At 36.4% G+C, this 21,501-nt stretch overlaps 1 protein-coding gene across 1 annotated transcript in view; it reads right to left on the bottom strand.

Moving 5' to 3' along the window:
• Nucleotides 1-21,501, bottom strand: part of RGS7 (regulator of G-protein signaling 7) — a 242,183-nt gene that overhangs the window by 117,301 nt on the left and 103,381 nt on the right. Inside the window, exon 3 of the mRNA XM_014950922.1 lies at nucleotides 17,883-17,979. Within this exon, the coding sequence (XP_014806408.1) occupies nucleotides 17,883-17,979 (97 nt within the window). The remainder of the gene's footprint in view (nucleotides 1-17,882; nucleotides 17,980-21,501) is intronic.

The following is a 21,501-nucleotide window of genomic DNA, read 5'->3' as shown; positions in this document are numbered from 1 at the left end:
GGGGGGGTTGGGGGGGGACGGTGATAGGGAAGTAAGGGAGAGTGCATTTACAATAGGTGCAATATATTCAAAATATTAAACACATGTAATTAAAGAATGATAGGAAAATTTTCACATCACTTCAAGTGGTCAAGATTTAGTCTTAATAAATTACTGAATTTTAAAGTGCTGGACTAGCTATTTCAAGTTCTTTTTAAATAATGAATCAGCCTCAGACTATTTATTTATAAAAGCCATGCAAGATACAGGAAATGTACAGATAAAGGTCAGTGTCCAACGTGCTGAATTTAGGCAGGGTTTCTAAGCATATCAGGCTTGTTCTTGGTTGTATACCATGTGAAAACTCGATATCATTTGTGTTGGTGGCTAGGCATAAGATAAATGGGGTTTGGTGCATTTTTTATTAATCTTAGCATTCTGTTTGGTTTTTGTTCATCACATTTTATCCTATGTCTTCCTTAAAGAGATTTTAAGAAGCCTGTTAGGCTGCCTTCCTTTCAAATAGTAGCTCAAAAGCATTTGCAAGTAAATTTGCCCATTTGTGCTACAAAGCATGAAGCAATGATATTTCTCATGACAACCTATATATTGATATCATTTTTGCTAAATGACATTATTCGCTAAGGCAACTTAAAAGACATTTTTCTTAAATATTGTTTACATACCATTCTAGAGTTTGCATGTGTTGCAAATGAATATATATTCATATTACATAGCACTCATTTGAAGTTCTGTTCTGCCGTAACTCGTTTTCTTCTTATAAATTTAGTACTTTGTTGTTAATAGGTGCTGTCTTAAACGCTTCAGCCAAGGGCTGCTTGTAGCTCTCTCATGTAGCTAATTCTTTATTCTTCTCTCTATGCAGGTTGCCATTTTATAAACCACAATAAGACTCTCCAAAGGTTTTGGTATTGCAAGACAGCATGCTTCCTAGGTAACAATGCCCTTGAGCTATATATAATCTCACACTAACACGTTTTCTTTTGTCTCACTGCTTAATTGTATCACTTTTTCTAAAATGTACATTTCTTGGTTTGTTTTCTTAAGGTAGCATTTTGAGTAGTAATGTTTGACTTATTTTGATTCAAAATAGAGCCTGTTTTGATAAAAGAGACCTGACTAGTCTGCAACCACTAGTCCTTATTTTCTATATTAATTATTAAATAAACTGATGTCAAATACTGTCCTAATCCATAAAATTGTGATTTGACTTTGTGCAAGAGTTAGCTTTGGTGCACTGTTTTGCTGGGTTTTTCTTTTTGCAGTGTTACTTAAGCAGGTGAGAGGAAATACAAACTGAACACTTGAACAATGAAGAGAGCTTAACTTCAGGCTTTCTGTTGAAGCATCTGCCAGATACAAAGGTCACAAGAAAAACATAGCATGTATACACCACTGATCACTCTTTCAGTCTACTTCAATTCCTACCACACCTTTTCCATTTCTCAAAGGGTTAAATACTGCTGTATTATACAGAACGTGGCTTGTGAAAAAAGGCTTATTTTGCAGCTATGTATGATCACCAAAGGACAATTTGTGCCCTATGATGCTGGGCTTGACACTGTTAATAAACACCCTCAACCAGAAACTATAGAGAGGAAACTTGCAGATAAAGAAAAAACACCTTTAGAAACCCAAGGCAAAACTCCAGATCCTAAAGAGGGCACCCACATTTTGTTAGCTTCCAGACACAATTAACAGAGACACAGAGGAAGCCTTTGATACAAGGGCACACAGTGCAGCACTGGATGGGAGTAGTTTGGGGATCTCAAGCTCTGCAGGTCAGCAGGTGGCAGCTCCACTAAGTACCTGCCTGTGGGCCACCTCGTTCCTGGCAGTGGCAGGAGAAGGCACAGGACTTCCATCTCCATGAGCACTGTAGCAGCACAGAGCCTCACCTGACAACAGGGGCAGGTGGCTTTTTTCTTGGTTATCTCTAAGTGTACTGTCTCATTTGCAGTCAATTAATAGTTTCAGACTGTTTACCCATAATCATAAAAACTAGATTTGTTTTTCATAGCTGCTGAGACACACAGTTCATATATCGGCAACAAGGTATATATTTAGTTCAGTGATTTAGTTAGATTCTGAGTAAAGAAAGATCTAGTTAAATCTGTATGGATTTTACTAAAGTTTTTCTTCCTGTAAAAGGTATTTAAGTATTTTTTGTGTATAAAAATCTTCCAAATTAATCTAATCCTTCTTTTAGTCCTATAATTGCAGTGTTCATTTTGCAGGAGAAAAATTGAGTATTGGAAATACCAATGCCCAGTGAATAAAAAAAACCTTTTTATTTAAGGCAGAATTTTTTATTTAGGATTTCTCTGTTTCTGCTGCTTTCTTTCCAAGTCAATACTAATCACAGATGAAAAGGATATTTTATTTTTTAAATTACATCAGCAAGAACTTTTTCCTTCCTAAAATAATAGAAAAGATAACTCCAACAACGTTTCCAATACTGATCCAAATCTTTATTAGATCTGAGACACAGGGCTATAATCTCCTTTTTATTTGACAGAAACGTTGATTTGAGAAGAGTTTCAGCTGACTGAGGACATCTACTTCAAATATTACAATTAATATATTCATTTTTTCTTTTTGCTACATATTCCACCTGTTTATATGCTTGCTGTAGGTAATGCAAAACTTAAGAACTCTTGCTTGTGATCTGTGCGCTCTCCCTTTTCCTTTCTGTTTGCTATTTATTTGTAAATTAAAGGTCCTGTTTGGATAGCTCATTATAAAAAATAGCATATAAATTCAGTGATTCACTTGCTAAACCACAAATGACATTTCAATTTTTAAAACAAATAATTATTTGTATCTGTACCTGGTGTCTTGTATAGAAGATCATAAATTATCATTCATTACATGGTATTTTTTTTAGAATCATGTAATTGTCTAGGTTGGAATTATTATTCCTCTTATTCCTAGCTTTCTCTTATTCCATCTACTTTCACATCAGGAGTCTATTTTCAAATACAGATAGTACAGACAGTTTCTATCTTAGCTTGACTGGTTATAAACTGAGCACAGAGATTCAGCAAATATTGTTGTTTGATCTAAGTTTGATGATGTGGACCAAATAGCCAGGCTATAGAGGTGTGCCAGAAGATCATTCCATAAACATTGTAGATTTTATCTCATCTTTTACAATGAAGGATCCAAGAATATATGACACAAACCCCTTTAACTGGGGGCTGTTTCTGAGAAGAAAACTTATTATTTGATTGAACATAGAAGTATTATATATAGGACTAAATAGCTATTTCACTCTCTCACTTCAATATTTATTTTGCTTTCTGTTCTCCTTTAAAAAAATAAAATTGGAAGGAACTTTTCATTTTAAAACTTTTCAGCTATCAAGCAGTGACTTTTCAGTCGAAATTAATTAGAATATTACATTTAAAAACACAAGTAGGAGTGTAAATGGATAACAGTATGCATGTGTTGCATTCTTTTCCAAAGCAATTTAAGGAGATAGGTCAGTCTTACAATCTAGTAAGCTTACCACTGAGAATGAAGACAAAGTATAGACACAGACCTCATCCCAGGTAGCCATAATTCAAATAGCCTAATTTAGAACATCAAAGCCCTTCAAAACTCACATTACTGAGAAGTCAAGACACTCTTTTCCTACAAAATTCTGCTTCCTCCACAAGAAGTCATCACTGATTCTACATTAAATAATTTACGTTCTTTGAGCAAGGCTTTTCCTATTTTCTGATTCCTAAATAAATAATTACTGCTCCCAAATAATCCAAACAGATATTGTTTCCAAAACATGCAATACCTTTGATCATAAAGCGAATATCTTCAAGCAATTTGGAACCTTTAAACTAGTAGTGCCCAGTAACGCTTTTCCTCCTCTCATTAAAAACCTTGAATTCTGCCTTCCATCTTCCCAACTCACTGTCTGTTGCAAAACCTCCCTGTAACTGAGAGCTCACAAGTCCCTTTCCCCTTCCTAAAATGGAGATGGTCCTCTGTTTCTCAGTTGGGACTTTCCTGTTAGCATGCTAGCTTAAATTTATTACTCTATCAATTTATCTTATCTCTACTAAAATACATTTTCAAAAGGTATTTGATGTTAATTTCATTCTCAGTTTTAGAATCTCTCTGAAAATGCTATACCCCTAGTCTGATTCCATAGCATGCGTTTCATAGCTCATCAACTGCCCTATAAGGTTTTCTTCTGCCTAACAATTCCATTTCAATACAGCTGTCTCTGTATAAAGCTCTTCAGATGCTTTTTTTTTTTTAATTTTACTTTTATTTTACACAGCATCATTAATGATTAGAAATAACAGGCTTAAGCATCATCAAAAAAGTGCAGTTATATCAGACTAATTTCAAAACGAATTAGGTGACTGGTTGGATTAAACATGGTACGTCATCTCTCAGAATAAAAGGAGGAGAGTTTTACTAATTTAGACTAATTTACAGGGGTCATTTAATTCATTGCAGACGTAATTTATAAGCAGTGTCCTAAATCTCAGCTACATCACATTAAAGTAAACAATATATTAGACCATCCAAGTCATGCATACATTACCTTCCTGCTGGCCAGGACCACCTCTGCTGAATGGTACCTGCTCAGTAGTTCAACAGTATAGCACTGTTTGCTGAAGCTGCCTTCCCTGTCCCTTGCATGGCTGCCCGAAGGAGAAAAGATCTATGACTAAAGCACAGAGAAAGAAGGGCATCCCACTTTTTTGGGTGGTTTTTTTTCTTTTTAAACATGAATAAATGTATTTTTAGGACCTACGAAAAAACGTGAGACAAGCTGCATTCTCCTATTTGCTTTCAGCAACTGTCCTAGAGGAGTGAATTGCTCCATGTCCAATTTTCCATGCATTTTCTGGAACAATAGACTCAATTAGTGGCCTTTAAATGGTCCAAAGTTTTGGGACATTGTGCCTGCCAGAAGTTCCATGTAACCATGACACAAAATTAAGATAAGCCTCCTAAATCCTGCTTGAACAACATGATGTTCTTTGTAACACAACCATATTTTTACTGCCTTCCAGTCCAGAGCAACCGACCCACAGCACAAGCAGAGCAGCTGGCGTCCATCTGCAAACACTGGCCATTGTCATTTTAGAACTCATGATAAATTTTTTAGATGATATATCAACAGCCTGAAAAGATGTAGGCAACATGCAAGGCCTAAGTATTTCTGTAAATCTGTATTTGACCCCAGGCATAAAAACAAAAGAGATGAGTCACTCCACCTCCACCTTTCATTAAGACAGAATTCTGATTTGTTCTATTGAATAGATGCCTTTATAAGTATGAAAGGACTTGATAAAATTGTTTAAAAACACCCACTTCTGGAATTCAGATAGTAGGAACACAAAAATATTACTACTCAGAAAACAAGTGAATAGAGAACAAAGAAGTTCTTTTTTCTCTGAAGAGTATGGAAGCAAGGAGAATTCAACTTGAAATTATTACTGATGAAAGCACTTAGAAAAATCAGGAGAGGGGTGGGAAGAAAAGCAGAAGGTGGAATTTATCTAAACAAATCATTAACGGGCAGGTTTGGCACAGTGCCTTTTCTCTATTCATAAAATATTCCCTGTTCTAGAAATAACGTAGTTCAGGCAACAACTGGGCATTTTACTATATACTTATTTTTTTAAGATCTGCAGGCCTTTCTTTCCATAATTAGTAAGTCCAAAACTTACAAGAAGACAATCTTAACAAACAGGGAAAGAGTCTACAGAAGTCTATAGGTCAATTAAGTATTTCCACAGTCTAGCTATCTCACAGTTTACTATAAAAGCTTCTCAGCATTTTCCACAACCCTGTTACATATTCAGTACCCCAGTTAGAAAGCCGTGCAGCAGCTTTAAATGGCTATCTCCCATGCAATTTGTGACAATTTAATGCATAAAAGGAATATTTGCATGCATTGATGGCTAAATTGAGATCCAAAGGGGTATATTGAAATGCTTGAAATGCATATACATTGCTGGTGTTTGTATATCAAAGCTACATATATAGCTATTGTAGTGCAAAGGGTTACAGAACCTTCTGTAAGTCTATAAAAAAATATTTATTCTATTTTAAGATCACCTTTTTTATTTTCAAAGTACTTTGTCAAAATCCTTCAAAATGCAAATATTTCAGGAAGGGCTGAGGTAGTTGAATTGTCTGCTGCAAATACCCCATGCCTGGTGTTTTCCATATGATATAATGGAACCAAATTCTTAGCAACAACTCAAACCCTTCATAGACATTACATTATTCTAACATTGAAACACTCATCAAATACCCATCAGTCCCACTTGCCTGCCCCTACTCTCAAGCACTACCAGGGCTTATAATAAAAAATATTATCCTACTAAATGTGTGTATGGGGAAGGAAGGCTAATACTAATAGCCTTTTATCTTTTGGATGTTTTTTTTAGTATTCTACACGCTTTGCAATTAGTTTGACTCCACTACTCAAATCTTGGCAATGTCTGTGTCCTTCCTGCCAAGAAGGTAAGACCTTGTACGTAATTTCTTTGTGCCATCTACCTGGATTCCTGAAGAGTCCTGGGTTTCTGCTCTGTTCCTCAGACAAGCAAACTCAACAGGTTACACCTTCTGACTTCCCAGCACCTGCTGCTACAGTTCTGCCCATTTCCTACTGCGGTTCACACCCTTGCTCTGCGGAGCAAGTACATGCAGGGAAGCAGCATGTACTCCAGTGATCTTCCATATCAGGGGAAACAAGTAAACCAACAGTATCCCCATCGAGATCTTCCATCCCTGTGGCAAAAAGAGACGGATACTGTATGGGAAGCAAAATGGTAAGGTGCACAGCAGGAATTCTGGGCTTTGTGCCTTCAAAAGCAGCCAACATCCTCCAGCCTCAGGGACTGCTGATTCTGTGGGGTTGGCATCATGGAAAACAGAGTAACTCCTGCTGGCCTATATGCTTCTTTTGTAACATCAAGGCTCACTCTCCAACTGAAAAGACTGGAAAAATGATTTTTAAACAATAAACTCAATTTCTGACCTTTATCGTGAAGCTCAGGAGCATCCTACAATAGGGTCTGCCAAATGCATGCAGCAGGGTGTAAGTAACACTCACCACACATTTGAACGCTCTTATTTCCTGTTAACATATTTTTCTTGATCCTACTATTCCATTTAAAATTCTTTTGATAATTGTTGAAAATTAATTAGTCTCTATGGTTCATTTATTTTCATAGTGATAGATTGCCAATCACAATAAGCTGCATAGAACTACCTTTACTTCCTGTGTGGGTGACTTTCTAATTTAATTTATCTTACTTTTTGACAGGAACACAGCTAGCAGGAAATAATATTAGAACTTCTTCAGGACATTTTCAATGTCAAAGAGGTGGGCTTTTTGGAAAATCTGAAATTTTTAAAGAGCCTTAAGTGTCCCATTTTCAATGTTTTCCAAAAGGAAACCTATTTTTCATTCTCCTCTGGAATTTTTATTTATTTATTTTTATTAAACCCTGACAGTTTTGTTTCATCGAAAGCTAAGAATTTAGCTTCTTGTCCTAAGTCAGGAGGAAAATGTTTCTCGTATCTCAAATTCTTGTGGTATGAGTTGTCTTGCCAGAAGAAAAAGAAGGAATCCTTAATAACTTTTTTGTTGTTTTTCAGATAGTGAAAATGTTTCCTCCCAACGTGCAGGAACAACCAAGAAATTAAAAGAAAACTCAGAACTTGCTATTCTTCTTCTCTTACCATCACCAATACCCAGCATCCTTGACAAATACAAATTTCATGCATGCAGATACATTCCACAGATAAAATGGACTGCTCATTCTGTTTCATGATCAGTCACTTCAATAAACATGTCCAAGGTGAAACGAACACTCAGATAGGTCCAGGCAACTGCTGAGGAAAAAAGTTCCAGACAATCCAGACGCACACCAGCTCCCAGTAAAGTTAGTCTGAGTGCAACTTCCTTGCAGTGAGGGTGGGGGTCATCAAACGACATCCCACTAACACAGAAAACCCTGATGTTACAGTGACATTTGTTATTATATAGTGTTGTGCTGGTTTTGGCTGGGATAGAGTTCATTTTCTTCACAGTAGCTAGTATGGGGCTGTGTGCCGAATTTGTGCTGAAAACAGTGTTGATGAAACAGGGATGTTTTCGTTATATGCCACATAAATTAAAAAGTAGGATATTTTTCAATGCATACTCTGCAATGTAACTGTATTAATATCTATTGAGTCTATTTATAAAATACTAGTAGCTGCCTAACTAAAGCCTTGTACACAGATATTTTCTGTACCTATTTTGTTTCATTCTAATTGACCACATATTCAAGACCTAAACCTACTAACATATATTCCCAGCTTTACAATTACATTACGCTCATACAAAATCACACTTACAAATCCTAGGTACTATTGCAAAGTTTTGATTTTTGGCAAGACAACAGATACTTTTTGGACTTAAGGGTTCTGACCTTAGAGGAACCAGACTGGGTTTCTTTTCTTTTCATCTTTAAGTGGATGTTCGTTTCTGGGATAGTTTCCAAAGACTATTTATCAAGCATATCGTGAAACAGATTTCACATTGTGATAAGATCACTACTAACACTCAACAAGGACTTCATGCTGGGACTTCATTTGGCTTCAGTTATACACTTCCTTTCCTCATTCTTAACATGAGGAGCAAATTTCCCTCCTGTCTCAGAAATCAGTGACAGCAAACACAGTAGCAACTCTTTCTTGTCAGAAAACACTTCTCTTCTGTGTACCTTGAATTGCTCTGTGAAAAAAGATCCAATGTGACTTAAACAAACACCTTTGCTGTCACAGAATTACCTCATAAACTGATGAAGTCAAGTAGTATACTTTGGTCCACTTCCTAATTAAAACAATCGCTTAAAATACAGATGTAAGGAAAATTCTTACTGGTCTTTATTTCACTGGTTCTAATCATTGCTATGCAACATCAATAGTACTTCTTTCTAAGAGATTTCAAAGGGACAGCTAAGAAGGAAACCCATTTTCATAGGATCTCTGAATATATTTCTGTACAGTGGCTCCTTCTTAGACATACTCTAGTCTTATCTTCCTACAAGGCTTTGATGTAATTCACATCATAGATTTCAGTGAACCTATGTTATTAATTACTATGACAGATGCTGCTTATATGAGCTTAAAAGTTCAGGCTTTTTTAAGCTGATATATTATGCACTGCCTCCATGGGCAAATATATATGGCATAAATATGCATGCTATGTGTGTGTGTGTATGTTGGAGGGCGTTATTTTCTCTGTTTTCTGTAAGTGCTACTCATTGCTGCTGATATAAAAACAGCATAACAAAACAAAATTATTAACAGGTGTGATGCCAAAAAACCCCAAAAAAACCCCAACAACCAGGGCAAACTACCTGAAATGAAGCTGTGATAGATTGCAGAATTCCTGCCAATTTCAGGTTGATGTGAAGCTGATTCGGGGCTCCCTTTTCACTCCACATTTTCTATGAATGTTATGTGTCCAGTGTCCAGAGACCGGGTGTCAAGGGTGGCAAACGAGGTAAATTTTTGGCCATAGTGAAGGAAGCAGGTTCTCCTGTACTCTTCTTAAAAGTGTTCACACTTCAAAGACATGATCCCATTCCACTGAAAACACTGGCAAAATCTTACACGCAAGGAGGAAGAAAAAGGTGTAGGAAAAGGAGGGGTGAATTTTCATGACAAAACAACGTAGTAGGAAAAGTTAAGAACCAATCTGTACCTACGATAAACAAGCCCCAGAGCTATTTCTCTGGAAACATGCTGAGCTCTAAGACCTTACACAGCATTTGGGAAACTGGGGATCATCTAATTCAAACTGTGCACTTCATGAGGATGAACAACAAATAAGATGAATGTTCCGAGCAATCTCCCATCTCACAACAAGAGAACAATTATTAAGATTTTTTTTGCCCATCAATGCATGACTTCTATTTCTTTTGCAAATGTCTGTGAAAATAAGCTTTTCATATCTACTGATTTTAAGGGAACTGACATTTATGATGAGTGTTTTGCACACAGATTACTTTAAAAGACTTTTCAATGGATTTTCAGTATATTTCAGTTTCCTAGAACAATTTTGGAAAATTGCCTCAGACTTTCTTCACTGTATTTTCTTTTTTTTTTACTAATGCTCCCCATGGCAATCACCACTAAACTGAAAGGTGAACATATGAATACAGTTTCTTGTTGTTTGTTGGTTAGGAGGAAGCGGTAACTTTTAAATGAGAATTTGTCGTTCTCTTTAAAATAACCAATGAATATACTTCCACATTTTGAAAAGCTTTTAATTCTGACAGTGATTTATTAAAGGTCTGATATTAACACATCCCTTAAAATGAAAATGGAGAGCATAATCATCTTGGAGCACTAAAGTTATTAGAAACAGTTCCTCATTTCTTTCATTCACGTTTCATTTCAAGTGAATAAGAGCATTCAGCTCTTATTTGATCCCAGCCCACCACAGCTTGTCACATGTCCATTCTCAGCTTCACGACTGCAACACTGACACAAAGCTGATTTTCCATAAAATACAAAAGTTCTGTCAAGTTTTAAGCAGCCAACAACAGCACCCTGTCTGGCCATAGTTAGAATTCCAGTGATGCAGCCAAGACAGACAGGCAAACAAACAGAAAGAGGAGGTGAAGGTATGCAGATGGTACTCAAATATCCATCTTGGTTTTCTGAAATGGTAAAGCATACAACGCACTGGCCATTCATCAGCTAATTATCTCACCACTTTAAAATGACTGTATGTCCAACCTTATGGCACCACTTAGTCAATCCGTTCTACTCATGACTCTAAAAATCATTAACATGGTATCAATAAATAAGAGACCCAGCGTTCTCCTTAAAAATATCCACTCCCAAAAGATCATGAACATTTGAATGCAAATCAGACACTCTGACAAAGAGATGAATGGAAACGACACACAAGAGAGATTGGTGATTTAACTTCAAATGAACTATTCATTTGGGGATAGAGGATTATTAACTTCGTATTCTCAAAAGTTCTGCTTTGAAAAGGGAAATTGTAAAGATGGCAACTTGCCTGCTCCTATTTGCCCTTCTGAATGGGCAGAGGGAGGGAATGAGCCAGCTTCTGCCCTTCATGTACTGACAGAGATCTTTTCATCAAAGCATTTTACTAAGACTGGAACCCCATCAAGGCAGTGAGCTTGCACTTTAACACCGAAGGCTCTGTTTGCAAATAACAAGAGGCTGATTTGGCATAAAGAAACCAGCAATGATTCTACCATTAAATTACACCTGTAGGAAAATACGAGAAAAAGGGGATGAAGGAATGGAGAGAACATGAAAACAGGAACACGTCATCAGCCCAGTGCTGGAGACACTAAACAGGAGGAAAAAAAAAAAAAAAACAAACATCCAGAAAATTAGAGGTTTGGGAAACAGGGATCCCAATTTCTCCCACATAGTTAATTTATTCTGGAAAAGATATCCAAACTGGAAATTCCTAAATCCTTTTCTTTACTGACAATGCAACATTACTTTGCCAAAAAGGTACCAGATGATTGAGGTGTTATGCTTTTGTGGTTTTTTTTCTGTCAATCCAAGTAGTAGAGATTTCTCTTTTATCTTGTACCTCAGGTAGGTCATCTCCAGTACTGAAGTGGATAAACCTGTCAACTCGTTTCACATGCAGCACTGAAAAGTGATCAGATGCTAACAACTCATTACTCAGCTGGGAAAGATCAAAACTAATGACAGATGAAACACTCTCTCTCTTGTTATTAGTCCCCTGAGTCATCCAATTCCCACTGTACCACTCTATTTTTTGCTGCCTGCCTCTATATAACAAGCAATACTGTTGTTGCAGGTAGCTCCTGTGAGTCATTCCTTGGGCTCACCCACCTCTGATTTGTGGATGAGATGAGCTACTATGACACTGCTTTCCTTGGATCTCTCACTACATCTGACCAGGCTACTGAGACCGCCGGTCTGCTTTTCAGAAGGATTTTTTTATGTTTAAGCATATAAATTCTCTCTTTTTACCAAGCATACTACTACTAGTGCTTAAATAAAGACTGGTAATTGATTAGCAAATGTATTCATAAAATCATTAAAGTGCAACATCTCATTATCTTAACAATTTCCTAGGCAGAAGAGAAATAAGCATTTTCTGAGATCAGGAAAAACAATGAATAAAAATGGCATATGACGCAATAATCTTTCTAAAAAATAATGGGAAAATGTAACGTCTGTATGGAAAAGGCACAGTATCAGTTTCACATCCAAGAATGAGAAAAAAAAACAAAAGACTTTGCATAGATTCTTATTTTCTTGGGAAAGTTAAATGAATCTTTTAATTTTCTCTTTAACTCAGGAGGAGATGTTAAAAAAACACCTCTCTACTGATCTCCTTCTCCTATTTCAGTTGGTTCAAACTGTGACTACTTTCCAAAATTATTGAGCCTTACATCAGAAACCACCAGTAACAACTAGTGTGAACATGCTTTCCTTGAATACTTTTTATTCTGTCTCTGCGTGTATTCTTTAATTGAACTTACATTTCTCATTGTTTCCCCGCTCCTTCAATAAAAACACTAAGCGGTGTCCCTCATTCACCCTTACACACCACATTATTGGCACATTCTCCACAGATTTGAATCACCAAACATATCCAAGTATTATACACTTTAAAGGCCTATAAAGCATCACAGTGATATTCCGTAATAGCCATAAGATACCACTGTATTGCTACATCTGTCTTAATGAAATATCCACATTATGATTAGCTCATGAAGCTTTCAGTACTAACACTGACCGGCCCGCCCACCCACCCACCCCACAAAGACCTTAAAAACAAACCCTCAACTATTACAGTGTTTTATCTGTAAATTCTGAATCCTCCTTTCTGCTTGAAAGTGAACAGTAAAACTTTGGCATTTATTTGCTATCTCTCCTTAGTAAAAATAAAAATGATATTTTAGAGCTCCTTCTAATCCCTATGATTCATATGTCAGACTCCCTACATTCATCATTTCAAGCAAGTTTTTTTATCCATTTCCAGGCCTAATAGAGAACCATATTCCAGGCAAATTGCCGCCTTTTTATTCCTAATGCTCTAATCAGTGTTAGTAAAGAATGCACATGACAACCTTCATGCAATTATTATTGTTGACTGGCAAGATGTCTATATAAACTATCTTCTTCACTCCTCCAAAACATTTTAAAACCATGGAGACAACAACAGAAAGCCCTTCTTTTGTTCATCAAAATGCATAATCACATAGAAACAGCAAACTCTCCTGCCTATTTTTTTCCTTGGAGCCTTTAAAGTTTCAAATCAAAGCCACAATATATATGTGATGAATAACATTATTACGACAACACTGCTGGCATACAGGGGGTCCTGCATCACTGCAGCCCAGACAGCCATCAACCACTCTTTTAAATATGTGCCTCCTGAAAACTGAGTGCCCATGACTGTTGGTCACCAGCGTTAATCACAGAAAGTGACTTAGATCTATAGTCAGGGATAACAGAAATTTTGGCATTGAACAGTCAAATTTCCCAAGAACCACACAGGAAACTACTTCAGTGTCATCTTCAAGCCCAGGTTTAGATGCCCAAATGTGTAACTCTGCTTAAAGCTACTGAAAAAATTGACTCAACCCCTCTCTCAACATCAGTTCACCTAAAGTATAATCAGTTCAGTTCAGAGAGAGTTCAGACTCTGCTAGAGAATACACTTTTAGAACAATGCAATTTTTAAAACACAACCTCTGGTGCAATTTTCACACTCAGGTTTACAATGTGAGTGGGCACAAGGAGACTATATTGTTCATAATAAAAATAGATTATTCCATTCTCAAAGACAGGAAGCTATTACTCAAATAATTATGCTTTACACCATAGCATTACTTACATGCTTAACCAGTCAAGACTAAATAAAACAATTTCCATCAGAATTTCCATTAACAGTGACCAGTGTGGGATCTAAAATATAATCTAGCAAAACTGTAGTATGGTACATAGGTATACTAGTCTGTTTTCTGCAAAGCTATCCATGCAAATTCATTTATTTGTTGCATCCAGTCTGAGCCTACTTGCAAGTAAGATTGTGGGTGACTCAGCTTGAGGTGAAACAACACTACAAAGACCATCTGCTACAGCACATTGTACGTTCTCTCTGTTCAAAGACCTAATTGTACTTACCCTCACAAACACTAACTGGATGAGGTAATTCAGCAAGACTCTGTAAGGGCTAAGGTCTTTTACAAAAAAAATTTTTGGCTGAAATCATAATAGGCATACAGTATAGTGCTACAATGGCCCCAGAAGGCAGTGAGCTAGCCTCAGGATGAGTCAGTACAGAATTATGCTGAAAAAGCCACATGTAGCAGTTGACTCAAATAAAAAAAAAAAATAAGCTGATCACAAAGACTGTAAATATATGTTCTGCAACAATGAATGATGCAGACCTGGTGTAAAATAAGCTTTGAGTGCAATGCCATTAGCTCATCAGACCCAACAAGCTACAGTAAAGAATACTTCTGGGGTGTTTGACATTTATTCTTGCTTGTCATGACATACTAAAATATACCACAGATGTTCACTGGTGAGCACAACAGGTTGCAGGTAAGTCAGAGTAAAAGTCAGAGTAGTCTGGTCCCAATGCTGTACTTCCGCTGATTCTTTTATGCTGACTCCCATGTGGAATTAGACAAGGATGCACTTTTCCCTCTCCATTAATGGTTTGTTTCGATGTATAATAAGCCCCATCATTTCTGTTAAAGACTTTGTAATATACTAAGTTGTTCACCGTAGTTATTTGCAGAAAAAGAAGTATAATTTTACATGGAGTTCTTTATTGAAAGAACTCAAATGAGGATCATTAACATCATTAATACTAAATAGTAAGAAAACTCTCTCAGCACCAAGGAATGAGGTATAGAGCCAAGATAAGCGCTAACAGCTTTGGTTTTACTCCCTTGTTTTCAGAGATTTTTATCTTGGCATATATGATATACTGGAGCTCAGTCAAGGACTGGAATTTTTTTCACAATCCATTTTATCTCCTGCTTGTAGGTGACTGGAATGCTATTATCCAAATTAATCTGCAATTCACCATCTCTAGTGAATTTACACCACAGACAAATTCAGTGCATAAAGTCAATCTGATACACTCCAAAAAGTAGATACAAATATGAATAGTGATTAGCACACATAAAAAGGTTTGTAGTCTTTTTTATCAAATAGCTTACAAACTCATTTTAAGCATAATTTAATGAGGTATAGACAAGTAAATGATTTTTGAAAGACTTCAAGAAAGAAATTGAACAAAAATGGTGTGTTTGAATTCAAGCAGTTTGGTCACAAAAACGAATGTACAGAATATCAACATCAATGTAGTCATCATTAGATATGGTCAGTAATTCTGCATTAAAAAGTGACTGCTCTTTCAACTAGTTTTTCACTTGCTGTTTTTAGAAGCAATACTATGAAATAAAAGTAAACAAAAATAAAAAATACTTCTCTTGCATTTATAAAAACATAATTAAAATGTTAGATGATTCCTACAGACAATTTACGGACATCCTTTAATTTTTTGCGAGTCATTTAAAGGGCTTTTACAGGTCTTTTCTTCATTCTTGAAGAAACATGACTTAACTGTCGTAGACCTACCCATTCTGCTTCTCCCCACAAGAAAGCAATTTAAAAGTTCCATTTTTTTATGGGACATAATCCTGGACAGATGGCTGGCAATAATACATGCTTCTATGCATAGACACACACAGAGAGATAGATATATAGGCATATAGACATATATATGCATTTTTTTAACTGGAGAGCATCTGCTCTTGTTTTGATCCTTTTCATATGGATGCTTTTGTGGGTAATAACAGCACTATAAACTGTTATTATATACCTTTTCATGATTATCATTACGATCCTTAGACAACAATACTCCTATGTTTCCTAGTAATCAATAGTTTTGAGGCCAAACTGAGATTTGTTTGCTACATACAGAGTTTTGAGATTTGTCTGCTACATACGTTTGCTACAGAGCCATCAGAGAATCTGGAGGCAAAGGAAAGAGGAAAGACAGGAGAAAGATGGGGAAAGGGGCAGGTTGGCTATACAGCAGCCCTGCAAAGCAGAAGCACAGAGGTCCTTTCTGAGATAAGCAGTGCTTTAGATCAGGGGTGACAGCAAAGATCTAAAGGGACAACTTAATCTTGACCTAGGGAACCACTGAGACATTCAGCGAAGCCCTACCACCGCTGGCTTCTTCAGGACCTACAACTTTAAACACCCATTTAAGTGCTTTAGAGAAAAGAGGCCAGATGGCTCAGCCCATTGCAAGACCAAACTCTTCCACCTGGTGCTACTCTGTGCAAATAACACACAAACTCCTAGAACACTAAAGGAATTCTGCAACTCTCAACACAAAGGTTTGCAGAAGTCAGGTTAGATCCAGGACAGAGAACTGACAGGAAAGCAGACTAACTGAACTAAAATTACGGTTGTGCTGTTCTGGTCGGTTTTTTAGTCACGTGTAGCAAAAGTTACTGCCCTGGTATTTGAGGGAGAAAATCTGCAAAGAGGAAAGAAATGAACTCTCCTATGCTTTTTCTTTCCCCTTGCGGTTGATAAAGTGACTGCCTCAATATAAAAGTTGTTGTATCAGCGACTGCTATATACTAATGTATATATATTCTAACACAACCTTTAAAAGTATTATGTCTATTCCAGTAAGAAAAAACATTTTTGGTAAATAATGCCTCCTGCTACACAAATAGCCATAGTCTGTCTAATTTGAAATCTACAGCATACAAGGTAAGGCAGAGAAAAACAATTAATATGGGTCATTTAATAGGATACCATGCTGTACTAATTTATGGGAAATAAAGGTCCATTCTTCTGAAGCTAGTTTTTGTACAAGTAGTTTCTAAAATCATAAAGACATTTTCTTCACTCTTAAGATTCTTTCCTTCTTTGTGCCAGAATTATTCATTAAAAAACATTCCAAAGGTTGAAAATTAAAGTGTAGAATTCTTCTTGCTTTTCTGGACAGTACTAACTTCTATAAATAATTTCTATTTATGGATTATCTTTTCCATTACAAAAATTGCAACATTACAAAAATTTCATACCAGAGTATGAAAAAAGTAGGTTCAACAATGGCATCTGTTTCAAAGGAACTCCATATACACTGATAGCACAAAAAGATTCATATCCACATATATAAATGAATAAATTGATATAAAACTATTTAAATAAATTAATAAATATATTATACTAGTTAATTAATAAATGGACAGATTTTTCTGCATATGACAACATTGACTTGGATTAGCTATAAAGTTTACAGTTGTCTTGCTAATCACCACAGACATCTCAGTCTTAGCTTCTTGGATGCAGGCAGCCAGCTACAAAAGCGGGCCATAAACATTGTAATAAATGTCTACAGTCACAACGCAGTATCAGCTGCAGACTGCAGTGATGATTTTCCTTTTGTGCTGCTGCTATGGCAGTTCTTATTTTCATGTACTGGTCTGTACACTAAACTCATACTTGCCTTGAAAACAGGCTAAACAACAGATCTGAAATGCAGAAACTCTGCAAGATAAGCATTGTCATCTTCCAATAATTGACTTTTTATAGTAAATTAAGTATTCCCTTCACTTAATTTGCAGGACAAAAACATGTCTGTGTAAGCCCACTCCAACGTGAAAGAAACATCAAAAAATTCTGCTATTAAAGTATTCAAAGGGTAGTCAATGTCTCCTCCAGACCAGATGACTGTGAATTTCTCACAGCACTCAGAAGTGTTTTCCATTTGAGCATCCCCTTACATAAGCTGAAACTTTAAACAGTATGAAATTCACTTTGACTCTTACCAGAAAAGACGCTGGGAATCTTGGAAAGAAAACTTTTGACTGTACGAATAGGAATCCCATTTTTCTCATCTTGCATGCGGGCTATGACGTCTTCCATCTGAACATAGAGAGAAAAAAGCAATGCAGAATTATTTCCTAAAATAAATTCTCCAATAAATGCTAGTTCAATCTCTCAGAATGACAGGTCCACTCTTGCTATTTCTTTTTTAACTTATCCTTTATATTTAGTTTTATTCAACAGGGTAAAACAATGCAAGTAATTTATTCATGGACAACAGTAAAAAAAATGCTTGTGCTCAAAGTCTCTTGACACATACCAATGCAGAACAAAGAGATTTAGTTAAAGTTAAAAGCAGTTGAAAGTAGTAGTTAAAAATGATTGCTGGATATAAAACACTGTGTTTTGGTTGTATTACTGGTATTGTACCACCTATAAAAGCAAAACAAACCCGTACAGCCTTCTAGAGGACTGATACAGTTCCCAGAAAGGCTGTACAAAACAACAATAGAGCTTGTAAGTTCAAAGCAAAAATTCCCTCTTTTTCTTTTGAGATGAGGAAAACAAAAATCATTATGCAATTTTGCATCCCTGGAAACAGCACAGGTTTTTTTTTTTCCAGTAACCCTGGAAAACAGAGTTATGGAAATAGAAGATTTTTTGTAGGTAATGGAGTGGGTATAAAAATGTTTAAAATAACTTTGCTGTATTTTTAAAATATTTTTACAGTAGCTCATTTTTCCCATCTCATTTTTTAGGATAATTTGGCCTGTACATTTTATAAATTATGCCCAAGCCAAAGGTTTACTTTCATGAGAACTATGAAAGCAAGCCCTTTTACTGGCAAATACGAAGAATATTTAGATAGAGTCATTGGTTGACAATGCCAGTTTTCATTCTTGCACATTTTGTAATTGAAGTTTATACATTAGATAACGTCCGTCTTTCTTTCTTTGAATATCTAACTTCTCAAATATTCAATGATATTGTGGTCAAATGAATTATAACTATCCATTCTTTTTTCCTATAATACCAACATACTCCATATGAAAAACACTGTGTGACAGCATTTTATATTATTTTATTAGTCAAATCTTAAAAAAAAAAATTCTATCCCACTTCTGTCCCTCCAGTAGGTTCCCAAAGAATTAATTAAAAGTTTGTGGCTGGGTTGTGTTGAGAAAAGAGACTAACAGACAAAATTCTGTGATACACCATTTTTCCACATAATTCAGATGACCCAAATCAGCAAAGAGCAAATCAGCATTAGTTGAAGCTGTGTATTAATTGCCTCAAAGGGGGAATTGTATATAGCCAGTAAAGGGAATGGGAACCGGGGTAACCAGTGGTGTTCATAGAGAAAAAGAAAAAAATTCCATACAAAAAATGAAAATAAAATAAATCAGTTCAACTGCTCATGAAAAACCTGTTTACACAGAGTGTCACGTCAGAGGTCTGCATGTTCCATCTACTCATGGATCATACATTAACAACCCAAGGAACACAAATCCACGGCATAGTCCAAAACAGAAAGTACACGCAAGTAGATGTTAGTGAGATGTGGAAGATAGAGTCTAAGCTCGGAATTGAAAAATGTACAAATCTAACAGAAGAAAAGAACCAATGTTCATTCTAATGACTTTTATCTGACATGGACTTTAGTTATTTAAATAGAAAAGGCTATTAGGAATGTTTTGAAGAAACTGTCAAGCAGACAAACTATTGTCTATGAAAAGGAATCTCTCCCTACATTTATTAGCCATATAATAAGTGAAGGCTTGTTTCAACCCCTTTCTAAATTCAGTTCGTAAACTGTCTCATTGAGCCCTTAAATGAGTAAGAAGTAGGTCAAATTGCTTTAAACAATAAATACAATTGTTACCATACATACATGGTCTTCTATGGAAATGAACAGAAGAAAATTTGATGATAAATTCCTTACTTGCAGCGTAAGCTCATAATAGCGCTAGAACCGCAGAGTGAATAATATGTATGTTACACTGAGACAAAGTTTAGAAGACAATTCATACATAAGGCAACATGATAAAGGTATATTTGCATTATAATAAGAATTACTACAAATGTTGGACACAATCCTGGAACATAATATTACAGGTAGTGATGTGCAGTTACCTCTTTCTCAGGAACACACAAGAGTGCAAACATTTAATGCCTAGCATTCCTAGAGCTGTCTGTAATCTGCCTTTTGAGGGTATATGTAATAAATTGTTAACTAACATTCCCATATGCTTTCCTAAACGTGCTTCATGGGCAAGATTTAATCTAAACTGTATAAAGCCTAACTCTGATAGGGACTGTAGCTCTGGGGGAGTTCTCTGGTTTTGATTAGCAAACTGAGCTCTAGGGTGTCTGCACTGCAAAATTACACCTTCCCCTGCACGTCTAGCTCACATTGTTTTTCTGTGTGAGGAGCAAACACCCTCTGTACAAAAGGCAGGTAACACTCCAGACAGCATCATTGTGAACTGTCTGGTCAATTCAATGAACAAAGATTATTATATAAGTGAGCGCGAATATTCTGAAACAAGATAAAACATAACAGCAGACTCCTAATTTAAGTTACAGTTGACCTGGGATTCTGCATTATGTGTCAGACTACAAAATTCTTATTTGTCCTGTCCCTTTTTGTGCAGTAAAAGGTCACTTTTGTTTTGTGATCATGTTAAATCTTAAGCATAAGAACTCAAGAAAATGAAAGGCAAATTTAAAAAAAAAATTCAATTAAAGATTCAAAACCATCTAATCCAATATATGTGAGTGCATAGTTTAAGTTTCAGTATATGTAGTCCCTATTTATGTTTTAGCTGCTTTAAATTCAGCAAAAGTATAATCTCTTCCACTGAAAAACATCTCGTTTAATTATATTTGGGAAGCAGCACTCAAGGCACCTCTCCATCATTCATCAACAATGACCTAAGACAATGAAAAGGGCAGAATAGTTTAATTAGAATGATGAAAGAAATTCTACACCTAATTTTACTCAAGAAGTCTAATCTTGGAAACACAAGCTGCTGCTTGATATAATAATTTTCCTTCCTGATGTATCATTGTTTGCTTCTGATTCACCTGACCTGACACTGTGAAGTGAAATGTAAACTCCTTCACTTCACCTCAGAGGTGATCGTCCCCCTGTACTCGGCACTGGTGAGGCCCCACCTTGAGTACTGTGTCCAATTTTGGGCCCCCTACCACAAGAGGGACATTGAGGTGCTGGAGCAGGTCCAGAGAAGGGCAACGAAGCTGGTGAGGGGTCTGGAGCACAAGTCTTACGAGGAGAGGCTGAGGGAACTGGGGTTGTTCAGTCTGGGGAAGAGGAGACTGAGGGGAGACCTTATCGCTCTGTACAAGTACCTGAAAGGAGGCTGTAGAGAGACGGGGGTCGGTCTCTTCTCCCAAGTTACAGATGATAGGACAAGGGGTAACGGCTTCAAGTTGCGCCAGGGGAAGTTCAGGTTGGATATTAGGAAACATTTCTTTACTGACAGGGTTATACAGCATTGGAATGGGCTGCCCATGGACGTGGTGGAGTCACCATCCCTGGAGGTATTTAAGAAACGTGTAGACATGGTTCTTCAGGGCATGCTCTAGTGCCCAAGATTA

This window comes from Calidris pugnax, unplaced genomic scaffold (assembly GCF_001431845.1).
Source record: "Calidris pugnax isolate Ruff unplaced genomic scaffold, ASM143184v1 scaffold24, whole genome shotgun sequence".
Lineage (NCBI taxonomy): Eukaryota > Metazoa > Chordata > Aves > Charadriiformes > Scolopacidae > Calidris > Calidris pugnax.
The sequence above is the reverse complement of the archived record's forward strand: the minus strand, read 5'-3'. Positions and strand labels throughout refer to the sequence as shown.